We start from the raw sequence: 18,634 nt of genomic DNA, 5'->3' as shown, positions 1-18,634 counted from the left end.
GAGGAGTGCACTCACTATTAAGGCCAAAGCAGTCCGTGTGGAGAAGACCAAACAACACTTGTCTTTCTCACCATTCAGGTGTTTTCAGCATCTGAAAGTATTCACTTACTCAGGCTTGCAAGTGCAACAGTGTTTTACATGCATATGAGTGTACACAAATCCTTATGTACAGAGTGGGAAAACTGCTATCACACAGCAGAAGTGGGTCAGATCTGAGGAATTCTGCCAGGCCTCCATTTTCAATCATATGGGATCCAGTAAAGCGCTATTTGCTCACTGCCCTATCATCCAGGCAAACTTTATTTGGCCTTCTTATCATGCAGTTTACAGCATCCAGGAAGGGGGTAGAAGCTACTAAATAAAAGAAAATTATTACAAATAGAGTGGCTGGGGGAAAAAATAATCTGATGAATGGGTCCTTTTGTCTTTCAGCTCACAACTCCAAATTTTCCTGTAGTGGTCAAGCTGGGACATGCTCATGCTGGAATGGGGAAGGTAAGCAAAAAAAAAAAAATATATATATATATCTGGAAACAGATACATATGTGGCTCAGCATTCCTGTGATTACACATGGCATGTGACGAGCCAGCCAAGGGGTTAAACCTCCCCACAACCTATCTGGGTCGCACTGGCTGTTCCTGTGGGAGAAAAGGCCTTTTTCCGCTGTCACGCACTTGGAGACAGGCAGTGGGATTGGGTTGGAGGCTGTCTGGGATGCGGGAAGGGGGGTTGGTGAAGTGTGGGGGAAAAGCTGGCTGAGCTGAAGTCATTAGGCTTGTCTTTTATATATTCTCTCTTCTCCTGAAAGTGGTAGTATTGTTTATTCAAGCACCTGTAAAGTGCAGCTACACCCCATAGCACTCACAATGAGGAGCTGTGGCACTGGGCTTCTTGAGTGCATTATGATGACCTTATTCAAAAATGGGAGCCCTTCAGTTATTTTTTCCTCCTTGCAAGGAAGAACAAGACCTTACAAAGCAGAGTGGCTGGTTGCCTGCCAAGAAACCCTGAAAAACAGTTCACTACCCAGAAGGACCTGTTTGTTTTTCCCAGGCTCTCTGGGATCTTTATTCCCCCGGTGAATTAGCAGCCTCTGGTTTTTGGGGTGACTGGACTCCCCTTTCAGTGAGGCATCACCCGCACATTCCTACTGCGCTTGAGTCTCCTCTTTCTTGCATATATCTTTTCAAAAGGCATCCCCTATCTGTCTAAAACTTGGTTTGATCAGAAGTACAAAATTGAGGTATCATCTCTGAATCCAAATGAGTGGTACATGAACTTGGTAACTGATACGCCTGTCACAGCGCCTCCCTAGTGCAGACAGACCTTCTCCTGGCCTCACACTTTGCCTGAAAAATATATATAGTTACACCAAATTTAAACTTGGTACAGTTTGTTTGTTTGTGCTCTGGAAACAGAAGCCCTTTCTGGCTTGCTGGATTGTACATGGAGGATCTAATAATCTTTCTTGCTCTGGTTGCAATGTTCCCCTGTCTGGATGGTAGCTGCTGGGGAGGAAGTGGGCACAGATCCCTGTGCCAGTGGTGGAGCTGGCTTTCAGCCTCAAGGAACAAACATGTAAATAAGCAGGAAATGTTGGTTAATATATTGGTACTGCCTATGTTAAGCAGGCAGAGGTGTCATTGAATTAGAGTGTGTGCAGATAGCCTAGAGGTGCTTGTAGGGAGCCACTAGCTTGTTCCCAGGAAGGGTTTAATTAGCAAAAACCAACCAGGACAAACCAGGAGGAAAACCTCTCTCCTGAGACCTTGCAAGCCTGCATGTCTCTGACTGCTCTGCCATTTCACCTGTAATGCAGGGCTTCATGTGTCTCATGCACCAAGGATCCTTAGTGGCTACAGAAATGAGGGCAGAATCAGAGAAGTACTCCAATCTCAACAGCATTTCCAGACAAAACTCTCAGCAGAACATTTAGCTATTGTCTTCTGCAGCACACACCAGATCTTCCTTCACCTCATAATTTCCCTCCCTTTTTATTCTTTAACTATATTGATTTTTGCTGTCACAAGTTAAGGAGGAAGAGAATTTCTATTCAGACTCCTGGCACAATTGTACTCAGAGGTACAAGGAGGGTATGTAGGAAGTCATTCCAGATAAAGATAGGCTAACAGCCAGCATCTTAGAAGAAAGAATTGGTCTGAAGCCAAGTTTACTTTAGCCTATTATGAAATTAGTGACTACTAGGAAAGTCTGGATGTGCATTTGGGCACAGATTTTCGACACTGCTCTGTTCAGTAGATGGGGAAGGTACAGGAAGCAAGGGTTGTTGACCTTATGGTTTTAGTTTGAGCCCTTCTACAGCCACAAGCAGCCTGAAGGAAAGTTGACACTGATTAAATTTTCTCTATTCAGTCTCACTGCATTTCATTGCACAGAGCAAAAAAAGAGAGAAAGATAAAATAAAATAAAGAATAAATCAGTTGGTTTAAAACACTTTAAAGTAGCAAGAATTTGTTTCATGCTTTTTTTGAAACAGTAAGGTTCAAGCCCAAGCAGGACTGACAAAAGAAGCTGCAGAAAATACCAGGAGAAATGCAGAGAAGTGCAATTATGGGTATACTAGAAAAGTAGCACCTACAGATTAAAAAAATTCAAACCTACAATCAAGTAATGCAGAAGAGGGAAGTTCCCAGGAGACATTATGTTGTTTTTAACCATCATAATCCAAAAGCAACAACCAGTGAGATGAGAGAGAGATAAATTATTTCCTTGCACTGGTTTTCAGAATGAGAGATGATAGCAGGAAATAGCAGGTCTTTAGCTATAAAATATACATAATATGAAAAGAGATACGTTTGCTTTTGGTTTGATGTGTGCAACAAAGTAAATGTTAATAAAGCACCTGCATCAGGTCATGTTTTGTATTAAACCAGTGATTGGAGAAACAAAAGATAGAATAACCAATGTATTAGCCCAAGTACACATGTGAGTATTAAAATAGTACTTACTGCAACAAATGATGCCAAGATAGCGAGCCACCTGTAACTGGTGCTTCAAAGAATGTGAGCATTCAGGTTACAGTGTTATTACAAAAGAAATTGTCAAGGAAGTAGTTACTTTTTATTTTTGTTATTAATGATAAAATCACGTGTAATGGGAGGCACCAACACATAGAACAATGAGCAAAGATGGGAAGTCCAGGCACTGTTATTCTTTATTTGTCTGAGGCAGTGGCCAGGAGCCATAAGAATTCTGGATGCAGAAAATGCCTCTTCCCCAAAGAGTTCCACCATCTGCTTTCAGGGAGATTTGTGTCATTTCACAATTTTCTTCAGTTTCTCTGTGTTACAGACCAGAGGAATTATAATGATTACCTGATACCTATTGCTAATTCATGCTCATAACCTTCTTGGCAGTGTAAGTGCTGAACGTTTATTATTTTCCAATAATTGCTAGAAGGAGCATAATTATAATAGGCTTTCATTTTCACATATTGTTTGTTTTGACACCATTTTCACAAAATTCACTCACCACATTTTTTAATTAGAGGGCTGAACAAAGAATCCTCAAAGCTAAAATGAAAAATAACCACAGTAGAACTTGTACAAAATAGGCTCTATTGACTCCCTTCCCCTTAAGGGTAGGACACCAAAACTGTCTTTAGCTTGGGAGAGGATCAGCTATGTCGCAGACATCCTTTTCACTAAAAATCCTTCTTAGGATTTTTTCCCTTCTGAGGAGCTGAGGCCTCAGAGACAAAATGTAAACAATAATTATCTGTTGCTGTGGAATGCAACAGGTGGATCCGTGATTGGTCTCGTGTGGATGTTTTGGTTCAGTGACCAGTCATGGCAGAGCTGACTCTCTCTCTTGGTTGGAGCCAGCTGCCTTTGTTATCATTCTTTTCTTTTCTATTCTTAGCTTAGCCTTCTGAGGAAACCTTTCCTTCCATTTCTTTTTAGTATAGTTATAATGTAATATATATATCATAAAATAATAAATCAAGCCTTCTGAACATGGAGTCAACATTCTTGTCTCTTCCCTCAACTAAGAACCCTTGTGACCACTGTCACACAGCTATTACTCAGGATCAGAACTAAAAAGGGTAGCAGTATACCATTTGTGAAAGAAATGCTCTTGCCAAGTACTGTGTGCATGTGAGGTGCACATGGAGATGGAGAAAACACATTTGCAATAACAGGCATCTCTTGAAATTTCCATTGAGAAATGCAGAAACAACAGCTTCTCTATTGACTTGAACAGAGACACCAGTAACAGCCTTCACCCAGGAACAGAAAATCTTCTAATCTAAAAACAGAACGCATGCCCTTTAGCCCCTCCCATGACCATCATTATCCTCCTTCCAAAATTTGGAGTCAGTTCATATTTCCATGGCACTGGAAGATCATAACAAGTGCTCTCTATGCTGCTGGCCCTGTGCAGTATCAATACAAATAAAATATTTGTGGAAATACTGCTTAGACAACTGTTTACAATGGAGTCAGCCGAGAAGGACCTTTCTCATGTTGTACTTAAGTTGCCCAAACTCACAGGATCAACAGTACTCAAGGAATCTTCCAGGAAAACCATGGATGGACGCTGAGAGATGTCTTTCCATGTGCAGAACAGAACTGCTGTTTACCCAGCAGCTCCTTAGAGGTCAAGGCATTTTTAAGCATTGTGCAGTTTGAGCCTACCTACCCCAGAAATGATTGGGGTTGTCTGTTGAATAAGGACAGAACTGCAGTGAGAAAGGAATAACACTTCTTCCTGACTCCGGATCTCATAATGCCAGAGCCCATGGAAAAGAATAAAGCTCTGAGTGTGTTAGTATTTGCCATTTGTGTGCTAAAATGACCCTAAAGTGCCCTAGGAACAGAGCCCAGTACTGAAATTCTCTCAAAGAGCCTCTTCACCTCTTCTTGATCAGATCATGAGAAGGAAACAACTGCCAGATCTACAAAGAGAGGAAAACCAGTATCTGTTCATGTGACTTTACATATCATATTTATATCAATTGTATATATATATTTTGCTACTCCTACTTTATTTTTAGACCTCTCTAATTAGGTCAGTTTACAAGTCACTCCTGTCCCTTCCTGCCCCATAATTATGAAAACACCTTCCCAGTACAAATCCTGGCTCGGATGAATTTATGACATTGTAGAAGAAAAACTTGTTGTTCATAATAATATGTTCAGAGTTATTTTCTCTCTTACTGGATGGGAAAGACTTCTCCGCTTCTTTTTTTCCCCTGGTATAAATATAGCACAAACTAAACAGAGCCACTCTGTAATGTAAAAATACTGCAAGGTTTTATCAGGAAGGACAGCTCGTCACCTTGTCTCTCACGGGACTGGAAATAAAATGTTCCAAAAGTGAGAGCTTTGAAAATCCAGTGTGCTAAAGGGGAAAGGAAGGGAAAGGGCTGCCTCAGTTTGTCAAGGAACAAATATTTTCTTTTGGAGAAAACAAATAATGACTTGACATGTAACATTCAATCACAACAGAGCAGCCCAATCACTGCATTCCCACTGACTCACGAGTGAGGATGTTCCAAACGTCTTGAAAATAGCAAAAACATCCCCATTTCTTGCACATCAGTCTGGAAGCTTTTGCTGAACACAGGAAACAGTGACTGACCCAAGGCACCAAGGACTACAGCAGCCAAGACCTGGGCTGTGTACTAGGAAGGCTGAAAGCATTAAAAGCAGCTGATGGGGAACTTCAGTGTGAGGATAATAAGGAAATGCAGAGGCCATTGTGACTTCACTATTTTGGGGGGGTCAAAGTTAGGCCTAAACTGATTGTGTGTCAATTGGATTGGGTATTTTCTGAGAAGAAGAGCATAATTTGGGGTAAAGAAAAGGAGAGTTTCAGGAAACCATGTGCACAGAACTGTTCCTGAAGACCCACTATCCCAAGATGGTAGGGTCCCTGCAGGAAGGCTGAGAGCAGGTCGAGACGGACAAAAAATCACAAGCTTTGTGTGGCTGCACCAGTTCCTCTGGAGGAAAACACACAGACTGTGCATTTTCACAAGTCTACCAAGACTCAGTTAAACACCACATTGCCAAGTCCAGCCCTGGCTCAGCCTTGGGCACTCACCTTCCAGCTGGACCTGGCGCTAACCTCATTTTAGAACAGAAAGTGCTTCTGCAAGTTATCTCCAAAGTGATGCGTGTTTAGCCTGTAGGGCAGAGCTAACCTCAAAAGCAGAGTTCACACTGGATGACACTCAAGAAAGGCATGGCTAGGGCTGTCCTAGCAGACTAAAATAATTATGGCACTTTGGCTAACCGATTATTTTTTCATGTGACCACATAATGAAAGCAAAAGGGGACTCCAAAGCCAGACCTCACAGTGCTTAGACTAAGGATAAGGGAGGAGAGCTGTAGCCCTGGGACCCTGGTGTCCAGGAGCATCTGGGATGTAGAAGAGGCAGCAGATTAGGGACCTGTAAGACAGCGGAAGCAGAAGTTTCTACCCAGACAGATCCTTCACTAAAGGAACCTGTGCTCACAGATCTGAGGTGTGGCTCAGACTGCCCAGGAAATTGCCACAGTGGGGTTTTAAGTCTGCCAGAACTGATCCAAAATCCTGCCTTGCAAGAAAGAGCTCAAAATAAGGTCTGCAACAGGGATAGAGCAGAATGTTTCTTCAGGACCTGCTCCTTGGACTGCTCTCCAGCCAAAGGCAGAAAGATCAGTGCTTCTTGGGCAGGCTGAGGATGGCAACAGGTACCAGATGCAGGTCATGTGGTGGCATCAGGCTCTGAGATGCCACCACAGGGCAAAGGGATGGTCACATCTGTGTGTGCATGTCCCCAGCAAACCAGCCAGACTCCCCTTTCCAAAAGGGAGCATGCTAGGGCATCACTGGTGCCTGGGTTAGAGAAGAGAGCCAGAAGGGAAGGAGGAGCTTTCTTACTCAGAAAAGGCATTTGTCAACACACTGGCCCAAACCCTTCTTAACAGGTCACTAAAATGCTACAGCAAACAGCACCTTATGGCTTCAGAATGAGTCTATTGCTGCTCAAACAGCCAGCACAGCTAAGCAAACAGGCTGCCAGAGCAGGGGCTGTGTTTGTATTCACTGTTTGCACTCCTCTATGCACTTAATGGGATATAGCATTTATCCTAAGAAGATTGCAAAATAAAAGGGGGGGGTGAGAGGGGAATGGCTTCCTGTTGGTTTCTTTTCAACTCCTTTTATCAGTTTCTTGTATTGGCCAACCTGCCATTTTAGAAGACAGATTTGTCTCTTGTTAGGTAAATTGGTAACTGTGCACTAGATTGATTTTTAATAGTACCTTCTTAAATAATGCCTTCTGGTGTCACACTACAGCCATCCTGGCTTTGGTTATGTCTGGGATTTTTTCTTCTGTTAGGAAAATAGATATCTCATTGACATCTAAAAGCGTTACAAGTCAGGAGGAAATGAATTATACAAAATTTAAAAGTAGAAAGCTAATAAAATGGGGGACTCAATAGATAAGGCAGGAAAATAATTCTAATTTGACTGTAACTTGAGTGCTTCCTGTTTATGAAGTAATAACCGTACCCTGGGATAAACCAGCATTAACCCAGAACACGGCTGTTGTTTTGTCAAATTTGGCTGGCTCTAACAATTAACAAATGGTGGCTCAGATTTCAGCTTTGGTGTGGTGATTATTTTGATGCCTGGTGGGAAATAAGGCTGTGATCCCCTACAAGAGGACTTCTGTGAGTTGCTTTTTCTGAAAAGTCCATGGGAAGTACTCTGGCACAGGCCGGGGAAGATGCCAGAGCTGTTTCCTGAGGACTGTGCAGTGGTGTAGCACTGTGGGAGTCATCTTTATTTTTCATTTCTTACTTTGTGTCCTTGGTGAGTCTCCCCTCTTTATTAACCCAGCCAAAAGTCCTCAGGTCCATTAGAGAGAACATTTTCAATTGCTTTCCTTCTCTCCCTCTAGGGAAGGGGTGGTGGAGGAGGATGAAAAATGGACCCTTCCTTTCCAGACATGCTGTATTTTTGAGGAAACATCACATTTAACAAGATGAGCTCCTTTCTAGCAATATAATATGGTCTAATTCCAGTCCAGAGGGGGGAGCTGCATCCTTTCCTCTGCTCTGGGTCAAATGTTCCTGGGCTGAGGATGCAAATATTTCAGTTTGGGCCCAAAGACATCTGTTGCACAAGCACAGCACTTTGTTTCGAAGCCTACAAACGTCCTTGTTCCAAGTAGGTCATTGTATAATGGCTTTTTTGCTTTCTCACTCCCAAAAGGGTCCGGGAGAATATGTTTTAACACCCTGTCAGTGTCGCCTGCCCTTGCAGTCCCTCCTGTGATCATCTCATCTGGGTGGGACTCTCTTGCTTGATGTCATTCAGCCCAGGGCAGCTCTTATCAGCACAACAAAAATACCCAGCTCCAACACAGCCTGCATTGTTTTCTCTGGTATTTTGCAAGTCCAGGCTCTGGGTTCCCTCTCCCATTCTCCCCGCTGCCTCCAGGACATTCCTACCACCTCACCCTGCCCTGCACATCCCCACTCAGACAGAAAGGGAAACAACACAGCCTAGAGCAAGGCTGTTCCTCCTGGATGCCATGTAGTGGTTGCCTTTATATATCCCCTTTATATTTGTTATTTCCTTTTTTTTTTGGTATCCCTCCCTTCCCACAGATGACTGTCATTGCCCTCTGCTCCTTTCCTCAGCAGTTCCTGGATGGTGAGAGCACAGCCCTCACCACAGCAAAAGGGAGAAGGACTAGGTCAGTAATGGGAGAAGCAAATTCAGGCATCTAGAAATGGTCATCGGTCAAACTGGTTGCTCTTTTCACCTTCCCCACAACTGTTCCATTTTTGAAAGCTTTTCTGCAACAGGATGTGGCTAAATCTTTCTATGTGCTCTATGTGTAAGCTGGCAGTTACACAAAACAATCTAAACAGAGTAAAGCAGGTTAGCAACAAGCTTGTTCTCTGTTCCTGAGTGAAGATGGCTCCCACCCTCCCATGGTTGAAAGCAGATACATAAAACCACTTGTTTGTTCTTTGCAAAGAAACACCAAATACCATTGCATGTGCTTCCTTCAGCTGGCTCCACAGAGTCTGGCATCACCCTCCTTTAACACAGAGTGATGCAGCTGGAAAGCTCTTCTGGAGAAGGCACCTTTGGATTGTCACCCATCAATGCACGCTTAGCAAAGCAGGGCTGCAATCCCCAGCTGTGGTCTCAAAGCATCTCCAAAAGACAAAGTGAGGGTAAAAACATAAAGAAAGTCGCTCACTTGCTCATCCTTTTCATACAGTCATGGTCTTTTTTCCACAAATTAATCCACCCTTCCTGCAAATGTCCAGCCCTAAGGAACAAGACTCGTACAGGTTTCCATGATGCACCAAACAAATGTTTGCCAATACACTAAAGGCCATGGTTAAAGATATGAGTGAAGTGAAGTTGTCCACCATGTTCTTGTTACCTGCTTGTTCAGTTTTGCTTTCCTAAATCAATGAGCTTTTGTAGAGGTTTAAGTATATCAATAGAACTTCTACTGTTTTGGTCATCCCTCATTTCACTTTTTTTAAATTAAGATACAGAGGTTTTCCCATAACTGAATACAGATCTGTGAAAAGCCATCTTCTCAGAAAAACTGTAGCTCATAGGTCTCAACTGCTCATTTGTTTCCAAGTGAGACTCAAGTCTAACACCCAACCAGCTGTCCCACCCACATGTCCATTGCCTCACACTCATACAAGTCTCCCCTAGAGTCAAAAACTCCCCCAGAGACATCCTTTTCCTTCAGAGTTTATGTCCAGTCAGGAGACCTACACTCCTCAAAGAAAGTCTGGAGTGGGTTAATGTGAAATACCAGGGAACTGAAGGCTAGAGGTGACAGACAACCAGCTCTCATGTTGATTTCCTGGAACTGGTTTGTATTTCCTGACCACCCAAAATACTCTGTTTTCATCCATCCCAACATGGGAAACAGCAGTTGCAATGTTTGAATGAAGTAATAGTTCTTAAGAGATTGAATATTTTTCTGAAGCATCCTAAAAGCAAAGAGCATTAGCAAGAGCCACTTGGGCAAAGGTCTAGCTGCCTCTCTGGTGCCAGGATGACCAGGGCTGGTGCATGAGGAAGGAGAATGGGATGGATTTGGTCTGGGTTGGCTTCTCTGGGAAGCTTCTCTCTTTGAATCACAGAAGCCTTGCTCTGTCTTCAGCTGTGTCTGTGGGGGGTTTAACTATGCTATTCATAATAAACATTGTGCTATTCAGGTGCAGAGATGACTTCTGCTCACAAGGTATTCATGTTCTTTTTGCTCTTGTCTCTTTTTCACTGGATTTTGATAATCAAGGTCAAAGTTGAGAACCAGCACGACTTCCGGGACATGGCCAGCATAGTAGCCATGGCAAAAACCTATGCCACCACCGAGCCATTCATTGACTCCAAATACGACATACGAATCCAGAAAATTGGCAGCAACTACAAGGCTTACATGTGAGTGCATGGCTATGCCAGAGCGAGACGGGGAGGAGGCAGTGCTATGGATATTATTGAGTCGGTGTCTGCTCTGGGCAGGAGTGGGTAGCTGACTTTATTTCCTTGAAGAATAACCCTGCTGTTCTCCCCCCACCTCTGAACCCAAATCCCTCATCTACCAATCATCTTCTCTATTAGTCACTGTCAGGTCATTGTTTCTGGAATGTAAATCTCTGTCTCTTTCTGGGATTCAGTTAGTTCCCATTATAATGACTGTGCTCGGCCATCACCTCTCCATCCTGTTATTGAAGGGCTCATCTTTTCCAGCAAAGTCCTCCAGCTTCAAGTACCCTCTAGTGGGAGCTGAACCCACCCACTTTCCACCTGGAGAAAAAAAACAAAAAAGATTGAACTAGCTGCATTCCTGGAGCCCTACAGTGTCCAGGCCATAGCAGCACCCCATCTTTCAGCCCACAGCAGCACCCTATGCTCTCCCCAGCTGCAGATCACAGCACCACATCACACAAGGGGCACAGAGCACCGGGTATGAACGGCCTCAGCTGGGGCAGCACACAGAGTTTCTGTGGGCATTTTGCATGTGTGCTCCTTCACCCATACAAAGGAGGGAGAGGAGGCAAAACATTTCTGTGGGTGCCCCAAAGCTCCTCCCTGCCCTGTGGTGCAGTGAGGGAGGTGGCATGACAGCAATCTTCAACACTGGTATGGTTAAAAGTCTTAAAAAGCGTTCAGCCAAACTTCAGTAGTCACCATTCTCAATTAGAGATGTAACCACATGAGTCAGTAAGACACCTGTTTCTTCTTACTACAAACCAGTAAATGAAAAAAGCCACACAGCACAGCTTCTCCAGAAACTCCTTATCAAATCACAGAATTCTGGACAAGTAGTCAGCTCCAACAGTACATTCTTCAGTTCACCAGATAAATTGCATGTTACCTAACACCCAAAACACTGTGACTTTTGGGTCCATGTCTGCAAACCTCTAGGCCATAGTTCTGCTGAAACATAGTTAAACAAGATAATCAAATGTACACAATCACATATTTTTCAGCTATAACTGCCTAAAATTCCTAGTTGGATTCCTAGCACAGAGATGTTTAAGAAAACTAGATAATGACTGAGTTACATTCTTCATGGGAAGGAAGGACATGGGGGACACTTGCCTACTTCATGTGATCTCAATGAAAGAAAATTTATTTGTAATTGAATCAGGTCAACAATAGCACAGTTGCCTAATACTACATTAACATCTCAGAGAGTCTGACTCAAATTGGCCAAAGGAAAGGAGGTTTAAAATATCAATTAAAATTCCCTATTCCTGCCAACACACCCAGCCTTGGCTCCAGAGCCTGCTCCCCAACTGCCTCTAACTGAAACAAAGGCCAAGTTAGCCTGACCATACTCTCTCTTCACTTATTATTCACAATCACCATGCACTCATCCAGAACAGGGATCAGAAATAACACCAGATGATTGAGGAAAGAAAGGAGTCACGCTAAGACCTAATCCCACTTGGGAGTATAGCTGCACAAACAATTGTTTGCTAAAGAAGAAATGTTTTAATGTGAAAACTGTCACGAACAGAGAACACCTTAATGAGAAATAAAGCTCATTATCAAAGAAAGCAAACAGCAAGATTCACCCAGTGACTTGCTAACCCAGGAGGCTGAGTTAGATTGAGAGAGCCATTTATGGATGTGAGCTTGGGAGAGTGGTATAGTCAGTCCCACCAGGGACTGTTCCTTCCGCTCCAGCATTAGACAAAATAGGTTATTTCTATGGTATAAGTCCCTACTATGTCCAAGGACAGAGGTAAAAGCACCCAAAATATCAGAGCTCTCACTGGTGTCCCAAATAGGAGACTCAAAACCATTAGTCATGCTAGCAAATCTCAGCCTTAAAGGCAATTCCAGCATCTGCAGTAGCGTCATACTAAGTGTCTTGCTTTGATCTATGAGCCATGGAATCTATTCAGTAATTTTATACCTTCACTCACACATATAGACTTTAAAACCCCCTTTTCTATTGAGAGAAGACTGCACTGAAATTCTCCAGAATATGTTTACTTTGCACCAAGCATCTGCCAGAGGGAGGATGCTGCAGGGTGAGTCATGCATTCCTCCCTGCCCCAGATGTTCAATGCACTTCCTTCCAGCCTGTGGCCCAAGGCTTCAGTTCAGTTTCCCATTGGCTTCAGTGCAGTGACTCCAGATTTACACTGCTAACAAACTCCTACTCTGTCCATGCCTTGAGCCAGACTGAAAACAACAGATAAGCAGCACATGATACATGCCTAAGATTCCACCAAGTGTATTTGATTGCCATTGTAATACTGGTAAAGAGAAAACATGAAAACAGTCATGTTACAGGAGAAATTGGGACAGAAATTATGCTTCCATACTCACCCCAACTGGAGGCAAACAGCAGGATCATTTCCAGCTTAGACACATGAAATGTTGTTCACTTTGAATTAAGCCAGCAGCTACTGACTTTTGGACATGGGCTATTCTTGCCATCAGCTCTTACTAAGAGGGTAATACCCTTCCTTTGTAGTTTCATGACTGGGATTTTTGACTTGTCACCTCCAAAGCAGTTCAATGTGCGCATCAACTGTGTCTAAACTAGAGCTATTTATAGACTGAGATAGCACACCAAGACCTCTTGATCTGCTCATTTATCCACTTCTCCTAAACAATGCTGAAGGTGTTGTGGTCACAAATCTGTTTGAGCAACTGATCTCTAAAAGTCTGGGGTCCTTCTCGTTAAGATACTGACTGTACACTGTGTGGCCCCCTGATGTTTAGGATTGTTGGAAGCCTTTCAATTGTCTTAAGTCTCCTTCTTCACTTCATATAATACAAAAAAGAAAATCAAAAAGAAGCTGTATGAGGAACAGCTGGGGTCACTTGGTCACTTGCAGAACAGGAGATGGAGAGGAGGCCTCATCATAGTCTACAAGTTCCTCATAAGGGAAAGAGGAGGGGCAGGCACTGATCTCTCCTCTCTGGTGACCAGTGACAGGAGCCAGGGGAATGCCCTAAAGTTGTGTCAGGTGAGGTTTAGGTTGGACATTAGGAAAAGGTTTTTCACCAGGGAGTGGTTGGGCACTGAAACAGCCCCCCAGAGAAGCAGTCACAGCACCAAGCCTGACAGAGTTCAATAAGCTTTTGGTCAATGCTCTCAGGCACATGGTGTGACTCTTGGGGATGGTGCTGTGCAGGGCCAGGAGTTGGGCTCAATGATCCTTTTGAGCCCCTTCCAACTGAGAATATGCAGTGATTCTATGATTCTCTAAGTCTGGGGGCACAGTTGACGCCTGAACTGCTCAGACTTGCTTGGAAGAGAGTGATCTTGACAGAGGCTGTGGTGTAGGGTTTGGTGTCTGATCCAGTGGGCTTCAAATAAAACCCTTCAGTTTCAAAACAGAAGGTTCCCTAACAGGAAAGTTAGGAATACAGCAGAGAGATATATTTTAAATCTTATGCTGAAAATTGGCTCACGCTGGATAGGCATAAACAAGTCCAAAAATCAGCCCAATGGCTTGAGCAGAGTTCTTATTTTGGGAGCTTTCTCATGTCAAATTTCCTTGTAAAACTGTCAGACTGTGGTTTAATTTTCTTAGGGACAACACAGCTGCTTACATTTGGTATGCCAGGTACATTTTCTAAACCCCAGTGTCAAATCATCTTGCCACTAATGAGACTCCAGGAGTTCCCACCAGTACTAATGGGATTTTGGATGCCCTCTGCATCCACTGCAGGGCAATTTTCTGTTAAAAATAAATGTTAGCAAAGAGTGGTTCTTCTCATTGCAGAACTGAAAAACATAATCCTAAGAATCCCATATTAAAAGAGAAAGAAGGGCTGAAGACTAAGCACTGACCTTACGGGACATCAAAGGGCTAATGACAGTCCAAGCTTGAGGAGGAATCCAATCTGTTGCTTAGAAGTAGGGCAGCAGAATGGATGCTGGGTGAAGGCAACAGGCCCAAAAGTCAACTATATGAAAACACAGTTATTCATCACAGTAATCATGCTCCTTCAGCCCCCCAGTCCTGTCCATTAAACATGGTCACAAAGACAATTTCAATTTCACAGCAATTAAACATGCCAGTTTGGGGGAGAATTGAGAAGAGCACTCTAGGGTGTCTCTTTCAAGAGTAAAGGGGAGCCTTAGGTAGTCGGCTATAATGATTCAAGTTTGTAGTCTAGCAGGACATTAGTATTACCACTGCTGTACATAGTTTTGCAAATTCAGTGTCTTTTGTACATGTTGCTGAAAATGTGAGAGAACTGGCAGCAGGGGCTCCCACAACCTCATATTGAAGTGTTGGATCACACCTCATACTCCCCTCATAAATCTCTTTCAGCATGGAGAGGCTTCTTGGATGTATCCTGTCAGCTTGTTGACTTGTCCTGGCTTGTGCACTATGGAAGGGTTATCTGGAGTGTTGTCAGAGCAGGCTGTCCAATGTCTGCCTTGGGCCTAAGGTCAAGAAAAGGAAAATTTTCACCCCTGACAGTGATGGTGAAACCCGGAATTTTCTAGCAACAGTACCTTTTTCGGAAAATAACTATCAGTTGCAGCTAATGAAACTCCAAAGATTTTGAAATAAGGAGTTCTCCAAGTCTGAAGACAGTGAGCCACGATGAAAAGTCAATGAAAAGTCAGTGATAAGACAGTATGATAATATATTCTATGACATCAGTACCACTGAAATCAAATTCAAGTGGACACAGAGGTACAATTGAAATCAAATTTAGGTAGGCCCAGAATGTCAGAACTGATACTTTGTGAAGCTGCTCAGTAAATATTTGCCTGGAGAGCTTCTGTTCCATGGATGGAGGATGCTACTCATTGCAGAACATAAGGGTGATTGTCCTAGAGATCTTTCACACACATTTCAGCTCTGCTAGGTCTAATGTATAAAGAAAGAAAGCACTCACAGAGCCTGATGTGTGCTCAAGATTCCTTGGAGGTTTCTCTGCCTAAAATCCTCAGTCAGTTTTTCATGAGTCTGAACAACATATGCTGTATGGAGTGTTGTTCAGGAAGGATTTGGAAAGGCTTCTGGGAGGAAGAACCTCACCTCATCCCCTCCTGTACAAGCACAGAGTCAAGAATGAGCACTACAGTATGCAGGAGGATGGGTCAGGAGTCTATTTTCATGTTCAGGTTATGTTTTTGGTTTGTTTTCCTAGGAGGACTTCCATCTCTGGAAACTGGAAGGCAAATACAGGTTCTGCGATGCTAGAACAGATTGCAATGACAGAGAGGTAAGGAAGAGTTTCAAGACAGTATTAGCTATTCTTGGGTTAGAAGGGAGGAATTGTATTTCCGACTTGGGTCAATTGAGAGAACTGGTAAGTGAGGTCTCCTGGGAGGCTGGATAAAGACTTTAAAAGACCAAGTGTTTTCTTAAAAAAATACTAAGGACACAAAGGCAAACTGTCCTGTTTTGAAGAACAGACTGAAAGTACAGCTAGAAACCAACATTGCTAAATCATTAGATCTTTAGTGAATGCAACCACAGGAAACAAGACCAGCATGCTAGGTCAAGCACACCAGTACAAACATGTAGGGATAAAATCAGAAAGGTCAAAGCACAAAACACAAAGTAACATGAGTTATTCTAAGTATATTACTAACGAGAGGCAGAAAAAGAGTTTTTCTTCTGCTTAACAGGAAAAAAAACTGTCAACTGAAGTGCTGAAAGCACTCTTTTGCTATAGGCTCACAAAAGTGGTCACTGTCTAAGTTAAGGTCTTCTCACTGCTGAACAGAGCAGAAAGAATTCCCTCATGCATCTTACAGACTAAAATTTGCAAATGCTACTTCCATGTATTCAAATCACTGTGATATTTGCTAATACTGCAACTGCCTAACACTGTGGACTCATGGTAACATGCTTTGCTGTAACTCCTATCCTGCAGAACTAACACTTGTTCTCATCACTTTTCTCCATCTCATCTAAGTAGATTATTCATAGATTTATAGAATCCATAGATTACATGTAGGCATTCATCCTTAGTGAGTTTAAGATTTTTTGAGATTGTACCTCCAGCTTGTCAGGTTCATGATTAATTCTGACTCTGTCCAGTTTTGGGCACCACAATTGAAGAGAAATAGCTGGAGAAAGTCCAAAGGACAATAAAAGGAACATTCAGAGAAAACCTAATGAGCTGTTGAGAAAAACATGCAACAATTCTATGTAGTTCTATGTAGTTTTCCACCTTTTTCAGTTAGCAGACCACTGATATTTTTCCAGTAGAGTGGTAGACTATCCTGCCTGCACTGCAGATGTTCACTCTCCTTCATTAAATGTTACAGACCTGGAAGAAGCTGCCCACAAGCTGAACACCTCTTCATCCTAAAGATGAAAAAAATGAAAGAGTATAGAGTCTTCAAATATATGACATAGGCATTTCTCATTACTTACAAGTATAATACTGTAAGAAGTAAATTATAGCTCAAAAGGTTCCTTTGAACATTTCCTATATTTTCCTAAAGTAAGGATAGCATAGCACAGAAATTGTTGCTCTGAAGGGGATGGCAAATCTCTGTCCTCTTTCAGACCAGATAAAAGAAATGTCTCCTCTTGGGAACACAAGAGTTGTGCAGGCAGCCATCTAAGGTCCCTTCTGCACCTTTAGTTCTGTGAAGCAGGGAAGCCAAGCCCCAAATCAGATGCTGAAGGTGACTCTGCAAGACTCTAATAGTACTGTGGGAAGTGGACATGGTGATGCATCCTGGCTGTTTATAACACAGCTGAAGCTAGACACATGAAGGAGAGACATTACCGTATTGCAGTGTTGTAGGACTAAAACCCAGATTCCTGCCAGCCTGCAACACTGCATTTTGAAGGTTTGTTTTGTTAATTGTACCATAAATAACCACTCCAGTCTTATTCAGCCATAAATGCAACCAAGCCTGTTGAAATCTGTGAGTTGCCAGCGCATTAATCAAGGCAAGAATGTGCTCAAATGCTCTGATGAGTAGGAGCAACCTGAAGTACCTACTGTACTGAACAGAAGTACAAAGGATTTAAATGTTCAGGTAATGCAGAAATGACAGTAAATCCTCTGAAAATGCAACACCTGGTGCCTGTGCATAAATATGATCCTCTTCTTCCTTATTACTCCTATTACACCCCAGCAGCCCCGATGCTCCCAGTGCTCACCTCTGGCCAACAAACATTGAAGATGTGCAGCCATCAGAGTCTCTGTCATGACCAACAATTCCCTGGCTGCTGTGCCCAGACACAAAGAGATGTTCCTCAGGAAGAGAGGTGGTTCCCACAATGGTGCCCCTGGATGCTGGGCCACAGCAGTGCATGAGGGGTGCTCTCTGTGCCTCCTGCCTGACTCATGCAGTCCATAATTCTCCTTCTCCTTATGCTACTGATGCCTCCTCATACACTGTCTTCCTTGGGGGTCCAGGATGAACACACTTGGTCTCCTCATTAGGGATAAAAGAGCACCAGTAGTCATATAAGTCATAATTTTTCTTCTTCCCAGAGACATTGTGTTCACACAAGTTCATCATTATATTGTCAAGATATGGGGACTCTGGCTGGCTTCAAGGACATAAATTTGTTCTTTAGCCAGAACAGCTCTTTCCCCAGTCCCTGTAGGGTCTGCAAAATGTCAGTGTTTTCATGAGACTGTGGCCTTCCCTCCTCTCTCTGCATCATGTCATAGTCCTGCTTACAGATCTGCTGTTCTGAGATTATTATTTTTATTTAAATGGCCGGGACCACGGCACAGCTGCACAGGAAATAAAACCAAGCTGCCTCATTCCCTCCTCATTTGCACAATGGGGGGATGTGGTCCCCCCATAATATGCCTCTTGTCATTCTCTCTCCTCCTCTGACTCCAGGATAGCTAAGGGACCACCAGCTCACATCCCCATCCTGGGGTGGATAGGGAAAAGTGCTGCAGCCTGAAGGTCTCCCTCCAACAAATAGTGCCTGGTCCATGTAATGAGACTGCCTGACTAGGAACAGCACCCAAGGGATAGAAGGAAGCAGAAGACTGTAAAAGGATAAAATTGAAAGTAAATTGTAAAATGCAGGAGCTACTGCATTACAGATCAGAGAGGGGATGGCTACTCCTTGCTAAATTCAACACTCACTTTCTGATCCTATTCCAGTCCTAATGTCCAGGACATCTTATCAGGAGAAAGCTGCC

At 43.1% G+C, this 18,634-nt stretch overlaps 1 protein-coding gene across 5 annotated transcripts in view; it reads left to right on the top strand.

Moving 5' to 3' along the window:
- Positions 1-18,634, top strand: part of SYN3 (synapsin III) — a 199,848-nt gene that overhangs the window by 161,158 nt on the left and 20,056 nt on the right. For all 5 annotated transcript variants that reach the window (XM_030960732.1, XM_030960731.1, XM_030960734.1 and 2 more), the window contains 3 exons: positions 433-495; positions 10,302-10,444; positions 15,647-15,721. In XM_030960732.1, coding sequence (XP_030816592.1) covers positions 433-495; positions 10,302-10,444; positions 15,647-15,721 — 281 coding nt within the window. The remainder of the gene's footprint in view (positions 1-432; positions 496-10,301; positions 10,445-15,646; positions 15,722-18,634) is intronic.

The sequence above is a fragment of the Camarhynchus parvulus genome, chromosome 1A (assembly GCF_901933205.1).
Source record: "Camarhynchus parvulus chromosome 1A, STF_HiC, whole genome shotgun sequence".
NCBI lineage: Eukaryota > Metazoa > Chordata > Aves > Passeriformes > Thraupidae > Camarhynchus > Camarhynchus parvulus.
This window is presented reverse-complemented; position numbering and strand designations above follow the sequence as displayed.